The sequence below is a fragment of the Ursus arctos genome, unplaced genomic scaffold, assembly GCF_023065955.2.
Source record: "Ursus arctos isolate Adak ecotype North America unplaced genomic scaffold, UrsArc2.0 scaffold_23, whole genome shotgun sequence".
Taxonomy (NCBI): domain Eukaryota; kingdom Metazoa; phylum Chordata; class Mammalia; order Carnivora; family Ursidae; genus Ursus; species Ursus arctos.
This window is the reverse complement of record NW_026622908.1, coordinates 38,717,961-38,727,435: the sequence shown is the minus strand read 5'-3', so window position 1 is coordinate 38,727,435 and position 9,475 is coordinate 38,717,961. Positions and strand designations below refer to the sequence as shown.

The window sequence follows — 9,475 nt, the reverse complement described above, 5'->3', positions numbered from 1 at the left end:
CTGAGAGAGCCAAGAGAGCCCCGGCGTTGGAAGAAGGAGGGATTTCTTTCTCACCCACTGAAGTGCTGGGGTCAAGGAAAAGGCATTGGGGGGTGAAGTGGAGGAGCGGTGAGGAGAGGGATGAACAGAGGCCGAAAGGTTTGTTTTCTTTCTGGCGACTGAGTTAAGTGAGGAGGGTCACTAGGCCTCATCCCTCACTGAGGGTGGCGATTCTGATCCTCTCTGCTCCAGCTGTGTTCAAATTTGGGGGACGGCCAGAGTGACGGACCCAGGCTCAGCTCTGGCAAAAAAATCCACTCCTGGTTTTTGCACACACCAGCCCGACTTCCCCGAACCGCCACCTTGTCGAGTCCCGAGCTGACGCCCTCGAGCCGCCACCAAGCGGAAAACCCGGAGTGGGTTTCCACGCCTCTTGGAACGGAGTCAAAGGGCACCTCGGAGGAGGTGGCCAGCCACCCCTCCGCGCCCGGTTCGAAGCTGCTGCCATCAGGGGCGCCCCGGTCGGGCTGGTCGCGCGGTGCGGCAGGACCCGCAAGCTCGCAGGGCCCACCCGAGCGCTCCGTGCCCTCCCCGCGGGGGCTGCGGGCGGGGCGCGCGCGGGGCGGCGTTGGTGCCCTCGGGGCGGCTCCGGGCCGCGGCGGGCGCAGGCTGCAGTGCGGCGCGCTGCCGGCAGCGGGCAGCAGCGGGCGCAGGCGGCAGCGGTGGCTGTGGCAGCGGCGCTCGGCAGCGGGCGGGCGGCGCCGGCGGTGCCCCGGGCGCGCTCACACACGCGCTCACACACACACACATACACACGGCCTCGTACACACTCACACACGCTCCGGCGCGCACACGCGGCGCGCAGGCCGGAGGGAGGAGGCTCGGCGCGGCTCGGCGGCGGCGGCAGCGGCAGCGTGCTCGGCGGGCGGGCGGGAGGGCTGGCGGGCGGCCCCCGCTCCCCGGCTCCGCGGCTCGGTGCAGCCCGCGCGGCCCCCGCCCTCGGACCCGCCCCCGGGGGTCGCCCGGCCCCATGTCCTGCAGCGGCGGCGGAGCAGCGCGCGGCCGCGGGCGGCTCTGAGGAGCCCGGAGGGAGCCGGCGACGAGGGGACCATGTACCGGGACCCGGAGGCGGCCAGCCCAGGTAAGCGCGGCCCCGAGCGGGCTGGGGCGCCCCGCACCGGCAGGCAGGACGGCGGCAGCGCCGGGCGCCGTCTCAGAGCTCCAGCCCGGGGCTGCTGTCCGCCGGAGCCGCACAGACTACCCCCGGGGTCATCGCAGCCCCGGGGGCGCGGGCTGGAGTGACAGTGGCTCGGACCCCGGCCCCCGCAGTCCGGGCGCTGCCAGGCTTGATGCCCGGCGCCGGCTTCGCAGTGTCCCCACAAGGACCTCCTCCCCCCCCCCCCCCAGCAGCCCAAGGACAACGTGTGTGGCGGAGCGAGGAGCCACTGCCCCCGCGGGAACCGGGCAGTGCCCTTAGAGGCACCCCCCGGGTCCCCAGCACCAGTGCCCTCGGATGCCAGCTCTGGGGGACCCCAGGGCAAGGATCCCAGGCAGCTTTGGGCCAAGGTTGTGGGCACCGGGTAGCAGAGTGACATCGGCGGTGCCGACTGTGAATTGAGAGGGTGCCAAGGGGCAAGTGGGAATCTGGTGCTGCAGCAGGGGTGGGGGGCTTCGGAGAGGGAGGGTGGGGAACCGCAGGAGCGGTGACGAGCGAGACAGGAGTACCTGAAGGGAAAGAGAGCAGAGATTGTTGAGAATGGGGGTGCCAGGGGAATGTGCTCCTGGGTTTGGGGAGGGGGAAAGCAAAGATCCCCAAACTCACTCCAGTCCTGTCGGGGGAGGGGGGGAGGGGCCGGCTCCTTTGCATCTCTCCCGAGGGAGCCGGGGAGTGGCCCGGGAGCCCAGTCTGCTTGCCATCCTCCAAGCCCAGCCAAGGAATCTTTCCTCCTTCCTCGGGAAATTGCTCTGCCATTTCCTCCTTGGCTCCTGACGCCTCCTCAAACAGTGCCCACCTGTAGGCAGGTCCCCTGCAGCTCATGCCCAGTCTGTCTCAGCTCCCACCTGGGATGCCCCACCCCAGACCCAGCACTCCCCATTCTGCCAGTTCTGGCAGCGGGGTCTCTGCTTCTGGGTTTCTCGGTGATGCCAAAAGCAAGGCACCCCAGGCTGAGGACTTGCTCCCAAAAAGAGCCTCCAGGCGTGCTGCTGCTGACCTCCCAGGGTTGGGGATGCTGGGGGAAGGGACAGCTCTAAGGCCCTCTGCAGAAGGGACCTTGAGCCCCAAGGATTTTGAGGGCAGTCCAGTGGACACCAGCTTTGTCCACTCTTGTCCCAGCCCCACATTTGTTCTCCCTCTAGGGGCAGCGTCAGCCTTTCCCTACCTCCTGAGGAGTAGGGGCCTCACCCCCATCAAATCCTTGCAGCCTACTGAGTCCACTGAGGAGGACCTACTGGGTACCAGGCATTGCACCCACTCAGTGCTTGGGGATAAGGGTGAGAGAGACTCGGTCTCCCTCTCCGGAACCTCCTCTAGGTGATGGCTGAGGGGACATTGCCTTTGGAGATGCCTCCCTTCATCTGTCTGAACCCAGGTCGCCGACCCTGGCATCTTCCCCCACGAGGCTGCCAGCTTCCAGCACTCAGACCGAGGGCAGAGGCAGTCTCTGGCTTGGATCGCCCTCTCAGAAACCAGTCGCTTAGTTCAGAGGCCAGCTCTAGGGTATGAGGTTGGAAGGGGTAATGCAGTGAGGACACTCCCTTTCCCCCTGCCCTGCCAGGCTGACAGCCTCCCCTTTCCTGTTAGCCTAATGGCCTGGGTCCGTGCCCTCATCCCCTCTCCCTCCCTCCTCTTTCCTCCCACGCCTGGGCACCATGACATCACTGCTTCCCCGAGCACCTCTGCCCTCTCCATGGAGGCCAACTTGACATGCTTGGCATCTTCTGGGCAAAGGGCCTGCAACCCAGTGCTGCCTCTGGCATCCAGGCACTGCCCGGGGCATTTCCCTCTTCCCCCCTCCAAATAGGCCTCCCCCTGGGGTGGAGACCTGTCTTGCCCAGTTGCTGTTGCAGGGCCCACCAGGTGCCAGGGGCAGGTGTAGCACTGACCAACCCGACCAGGAACAGGCCGGGCCTGGCGTTCACTTCCCTCTAGTGTGGCCACTGGACTGGATGGGGTCAGAAATAGGCTGGAGAGGACAGAGTCTGCCTTTGGTTCTGGGTCCCCTGGGGCTCTCTGAGGGCCCAGAATCATCAATCTGGCCTCCGTACCCCAGTCCCCTGTATCCCTGCCCACCTCCTAGAACCCCTAGAGCTCCAGGCCAGACTACACACTCTCTCCAACCACAGCTCCCCTCAGGCCCCCCTAGACTCTGCTCCCCCAGGCAGAGCTATGTGTACCCCCCATTTCTGTCCCCCACCTCCCCTTCGGCTTGCACCTAGTAGGGGTGAGATGTGCAAATTAATTCCTGTGTGATTCGGCCCCTCCTTCTGGTCCCCCAGGGGCCAGTAGTTGTCTGTCCTAATCCCCTCCTCATCCCACTCCCAGGAACACCTGTGGCCCTATCCTTTTTACGATTTTCCTATTTTCCGTCTCCTGTGTTCTCCTGCTCTTCCACATCCCAGGCTGGTTCCAGAGTGTCCCTGAGTATCCCCTCCCTCAGCCCACTCACCCTGGTCTCCACAGGGTTCAGCCTGCTGGCTAAGACCCTGTCCACAGTTCCCTACCCACTTGGGCCCACGGCCCTGAGGCACTTCTGGAATCTAGCTCAGCTGAGGAAGGCACTGTGGGAAAAAGCCAGAGCCCAGTGAAGAGCAAAGACCAGCCCCCCTCCCATACACCCCCATGGGCTTCTACTCCAAACTCTGTTCAGCCTCCGCAGCCTTGCCTGCAACTTCTCTCTGTCCCTTCCCTGAGGCAGGTGGCCCTCTCCCTGTCCTCAACTCTCATCCTGTGTTCATCCTGAAACTGGCCTGGTCAGGCCTCCCTGTGTCCCTTGCACCCAGGACCCGGGCCGGGCAGGGCCTCAGCAGGCCTGCAGGGGTCAGCGTTGCAGTGGGCAGGCAAGACAGCTTCGGGGAGGGAGGAAGGGAGAGAGAGGTGACCTTGCAGTGAGTGAGGGAGCAAGGCCAGAGAGGGAAAGTCTGGACCAGTGCAGCAGTGCTGGGAGAGAGGTCAGGTCCTGAGGCTGCCTGCCCTGCCCCAGCCCTCTGTGAGCTTGTCCCTAGGGGTAGCAGTGCTTGGAGTCTTGTCTGTCCCACCTGTTAGTGGGCTCTACCCTCTACAGCGACTCTGACAGAAAGGTCATTCTCAGGGAGCACAGGGGACACACTGCATGGGGCGGGGGGGCTTGGCACAGTGGATCTCCTCTCTCAAGGCAGAAGGAACCGTGAAATTGTCCAGGCCAACCCTCCACCAGCTGGGCACAAGTTAAGGACAGAGGCCATTGGGTGATGTGTGGGGCAGGAGTTAAGGGGTATGGCTGAAAGGGCCACCAGGATTAGGGATGAGGACTGGAGTGTGGGAAGGTCCGATGAGGCTTGACTCTCTGACCAGTTGGTTCACCGTCAAACTCTCCCCCCCTCCCATCTACCCCTCCACCTCCCCCCCCCCCCCGCCCCATCTGCCCAGGCCCAGACCTCCCTGGCTTGCATTTCAGGCTTGGGTCCCAGTCTAGGGTTGAAGAGCCAACAATCTCCCAACAGGCCATGGCCAGGACTGGGGCAGGGGATCAGCTGGGGCTGGGCAGGCCTGAAACCCTGGGTGGGAGGGATGGCTTCTGTGGGCTTGTGCCAAGGTAGCTAGTGCCCCAAGCTGTGTGTTACTGTGGAGACAGGACCCTCCTAGGCCTTGGGTCACGCTCTTGGGTGGCTTTGTGGGAACAGCTTGACCAACAGGTTCGGTGCCCAAGGACTGGGAGATGGTGGAGAGGGAGATAGCCTCGAAGCCCCTCCTGGTGGGGGAATAGAGGCCAGAGCAGGCTGGATTGGGGTGGGAACATGCAGGCCAGCAGGTGACAGGTGAGGGACAGCTGGAAGGCGGGGGAACAGGTGGGTGTCAGGCCCTGGGCAGCTGGGCCCTGCCCCTGGCTGACTCCAAGCTCAGGCCCAAGGGGCCCTGAAGGCATTATAGCCTAGCAGCAAAGGGCTGTCCCCTCTCTCGCACCCCTCCCCCCAGCCCAGCTGTTACAGGAGGCCTTGAGGGAAAGGCAGGGGAGGAGTGGGTGGTTGTTCCCTCTTGCACCCCTCCTTTCCTCCCACCCCCACTCCCCGCCCACCCTCTAGTCTCTGAGGGACTTTGAATCCTTATTGAATCTGATGGACCGTTTTCAATAACTGCTTCCCCCAGGGGAGCAAGGCTGTGAACGGCAGGGAGGGAGAGGAGCAGTGAGGGGGGCCTTGTGGGGGGGGTGGGAGGCCAAGTCCTGAGCCAGGGACGCTTGGCTGGAAGGGCAGTCACTAGGACACTCTCCTCAGAGGCCCCAGTGCATTCCCGGTGGGCACAGGCAGCTCTGCGTGGACCCAGCTCCTGGCTCCGTGGGCAGTGCCCAGCAGGTGGGACGTGAGGCTGGTGAGGTTGGCTCTCTCTGTTGTGGCGGTCACTGGTCTGGCCAGGTGCCGGAGCCAGCCTGTGCCAGGCCCGGCCTGGGTACCCGCCTGCCTTGCAAAGGGAAGCCCGGCTGGTGGTGCCAGGAGGGTTGTGCCAGTTCCGTGGACATGGAGGTGCCTGACCTTCCAGGCAGTAGGGGCAGCCTGGCTGGGCCGTGTCCAACTTGTGTCTGGAGGGCAGGGCTTTGGTCTCACCCAGCAGCATTCCCTGAGGGCTGGAACGGAGTTGGCAGACGATGGCATGGGACCTGTGGAAGGGGCTGGACGGTGCCCAGAGCCTGCGCCAGGAATTCCAGACCCAGTTGGTTTGGGAGGTGGGCTGGCATGTTGGCCTGCCCTGGGGGCTCTGTAGCTTCCATCTGGAGGGCCCCTTGGAAGAGGTGTGTCTCCTGGGGCCCGGTGCTGGGCCGGGAGCTGACTTGTATGGTGAGCCGGGCTGTTTGGGGAACTGATGTATTCTTGTCATTGAATGTGAGGGCTGGGGCACCGGTGCAGAGGGAGGGCGGGGCTCGCGGGGGAAAGCTCCGTGTGCGGGGACGGGTGCCAGCTGGACTCGGGCAGAGCCGCGCGCGCGTCTGAGTGCCGGCTGTAAACAGCAGCTAATGAGTGTATTTGTAGTTAGGTGCTTCGAGGTGCGCGGGGAGCTGTGACGGGAAGCAGCGGGGAGGGCACCTCCCCTGGCCCGATCCCCAGCCAGGCCGGGCCTACGCCCTCCAGGGGCCCTGCCTGCCCCCCCTGCCACACCCTCCCACCTGCCGGTTGGGCTGCCTCGGAGGCTTCCATCTGCTGGGAGCAGGGAGGGCCTCACCTGGCTGTGCGGGGTGCATAGGTGTGGACGGGAGGGAGTTGGAGCTTTGGTATATACAAATCCGGGCATTTCTGAGACAGCGTGTGGGTCTGTTGGCGTGCGCGTGTTTGTGTGTGCGTAGTATGTCTGATTCTGTGCGTGTGTGTACCCCTCCTCAAGAGCCCTGAGGAGAGGACCGCCCTCACCCCCATCTTGGTAGTGGTCCTGCTCCTTTGATGCCCTTCTCAGAGTGCAGGAAGCTGGGGGCTCTCAGCAGGCTGGTAGGGGGGAAGGGGAAGACCTGTTCTGCCCATCTGAGGAGATAGGAGGGAGAGGTCTGAGCCCAGCCCCAGGGGGAGCCTGTAGTTGCTACTTGCATCAGAGAAAGGGGAGAACTTGGTGCCTGTAGAGCCCAGCCAGCTCTCGGGTTCTAGAGCCCTCAGGAGCCCCTGGAATGAGAGAGCAGGTCTGCCGGGGTGGGGGAGGGGGGAGGGTCAGCCCTAGTAGGTGGGGGTCTCATGGTGCTGGTTGGTGAAGTACGGAGTACCCTGCCTCCAGCCAGGATGGGGTAGCGTGGGGTGTGGGCGGCCACAAGGGGTGCCCGCGTGAGGCCCTGCATGAGGGGAGCAGAGAGGAGAGCTCTGTGGCTAATGTGTCCAATTAAATTACTTCAAACCCTGCGGCGGCAGCTGCTCCCGGCGGGGCCCTGGGTACAAATTGGATCCGTCTCATTACCACGGGTGGTGTCAGCGGGGCCGGAGAGTGGTGGCCAGCTCAGCGGCACACGGCCGGCCTTCTCCCCCTTGCTCAACCTGGGCCCGCTCCAGCACCCCCCTCCCCCGCGCCTTCGCTCACTCCAGTACCCCTCAGGTTTGCCGGGCCCTGCGCGCCTCCTGACCGTCCTGACCCCTGCCTGCAGCAGCCCGAGGGCCCCTCCCAGCCCTCACTCTCTTTCTCCAGTAATGGGGGTTTCATGCTCTGTAGGGGGTCCAGTCTCAGGAAGCCCCTCTCAGGTCACCCAGCAGAACGTGTTCCCTCCCTTGATAACACGAGCGCCCTAATAACAGCAGGTTCTTGCTTGGGGAGCACTCAGGATGTGCTCAGCTCTTCCCGTATGTGCTACAGGGGGTGGCTTGCTTAAGCTAGGTCTCTGGGGTCACACAGCTAGCCGTCTGTTTGAACCTTGGCAGACACACTTGCTGCTCTGTCCCAGGAGCAGGTCCCTCCATTCTTCTGCCTTCAGTTTCTTTCTCGGTTAAATGGGTCTGATGATGGTTCTTATTTCACAGGGTTGGAGGATGAGGCGAGGTAAGGCGGGAAACATCTTTAGCAGAGAGCCCAGCACATAGTATAGTAAACACTCAGCCAGTGACAGCTGTTATCAACATTATCCTGCACCAAGTGATTGATGTCTGGCATGGGGGTTCCGGAAGCTCCAAGGAGGACGTGCCGGCTTCCGCCGTGGAGGAGGAGTCAGGGAGGGCTTCACTGAGGCGGTGTCAGTCAGTTACCTTCGGAAGAGCAAACATGTGTTGAGCGGATCCCTCCGTGCCAGGTGCTGTTCTAAGCACGTGACAGACGTTAGCCCTCCCATCCTCCCACCAACCTGGGAAGGGGGACTTTGCAGTGAGCCGTCGGCCTGGGGTTCCAGCAAACACCAGCAGACTCAAGAGCATGAGCTTGGAGTCCAGGGCCTTGGGTTTTGAAGGAAGAATAAGAGCTTGCCACATGACCAGCAGGGGTGAGGCGTTCGGTACGGCGAGGACAGCACATGCTGTGGCCCAGAAGCTGGGTCTTGTTCTGTTGGAGCAGCCGTGGGTGCTTGAATGGGGCGAGAAGAGAGAGGTCTTTGGGGGGCAGTAGCAGGAGATGAGGCCTGGAAAAGGTGGGCTGGGCCAGATGATGAAGTTCTTGGCGTTCGGAAACAGGAACACTGGATTTTTTTTTTTTTTTATTAGAGCCATGGAGAGCCGTGGATGATTTTTAAGCAGATCTCTATAGAGAACTTTAACTTCGTAGCAGTCTGGAGGGTAGGAAGCCCGGAGGCAGGCAGGTACACGGAGCTGGAGTCCCATCTGTTCCCACCTTTGCCCAGCCCCTCCTGGGTCTCTCCCCTGCACAGGGCTGAGTCTGAGGCACCACACCAGGCCGCCAGCAGTGCTCAGCTGGACTGGGGCCCTGCTCTCAGAAAGTTGTGGCAGGTCATGGGCAGACAGGGAGGCAGCAGGTGAAGATAGGTGTGGATGGACACCCCCAGGGGGCTTACCTAGGGACATGGGGTATCAGAAACAGCCTTCCGGAGAAGGCTACAGCACCCAGGTGGGCAGGTCCAGGGCTCAGTGGACACAACCCGTGCTCCTGGGGATTGGATCTGCACCCCACCCACACCATGGACATCAGGGCCAGGCCCTGGGGAAGCCACACAACTCATGCTTCTACTGGGCGGGAGCTCCAGAGCCCCTCCACAGCCAACCTGTCTCCGTGGCAACTGGGCAGGCCCCTCCCTCTCCATGCCCACAGCCCCGGGGCACAGGGGCCCATTGCCAGCACGGCTTGAGTACATCTTCCCACTTCCCTGGGGGCTCGTCCCAGGGCAAATGCCCTCACCCCCAGGCGCCGGCAGCACACACACGTGTTGGTATTTGGGTCCCTGTGCACACATGATGTGGATGTCCGCAGGAAGCAGGGAGGCTGGGATGGTCTACCTTGCCCGCCCACCTTAACCGAGGATTCGTTCCTCTACGGATTTGGGTCAGACAGGCCCTAAAGAGCATAACGCCAGAGTGAAGCATCGGCCCCTGCCTCAGGGATTAGGGTAAGGAAGGCAGCCCAGAGAAGGCGTGGTTAGGAGGGAACGGCAGGTCTGGGGAGGTGGCGGGGAGAATCTCCTCCTAACAGGGCCTGGCAGGCCCTTCACGTTCAGCAGTTCATCTCTTCTTCACGGCAGCCTTACGAGGGAGGTATCGCCCCCGCTGCGGTACAGGTGAGAAGCCCAAGGCCCAGAGAGGTAGAGTGTTTCACCGGGTCACTCAGCAGAGCAGGGATGAGATTGCAAAGCAGCCTAACTCCATAGCCTGGGTCTTAACCACCAGGCTCTACTGCCTG

General features: G+C 63.1%; 1 protein-coding gene across 2 annotated transcripts in view; it reads left to right on the top strand.

The window, feature by feature from the left end:
- Positions 1 to 1,019: 1,019 nt before the first annotated feature.
- Positions 1,020 to 9,475, top strand: part of SYT7 (synaptotagmin 7) — a 62,308-nt gene continuing 53,852 nt past the window's right edge. For both annotated transcript variants that reach the window (XM_057317161.1, XM_026487786.4), the window contains exon 1: positions 1,020 to 1,120. In XM_057317161.1, coding sequence (XP_057173144.1) covers positions 1,090 to 1,120 — 31 coding nt within the window. In that variant the 5' untranslated portion in view covers positions 1,020 to 1,089. The remainder of the gene's footprint in view (positions 1,121 to 9,475) is intronic.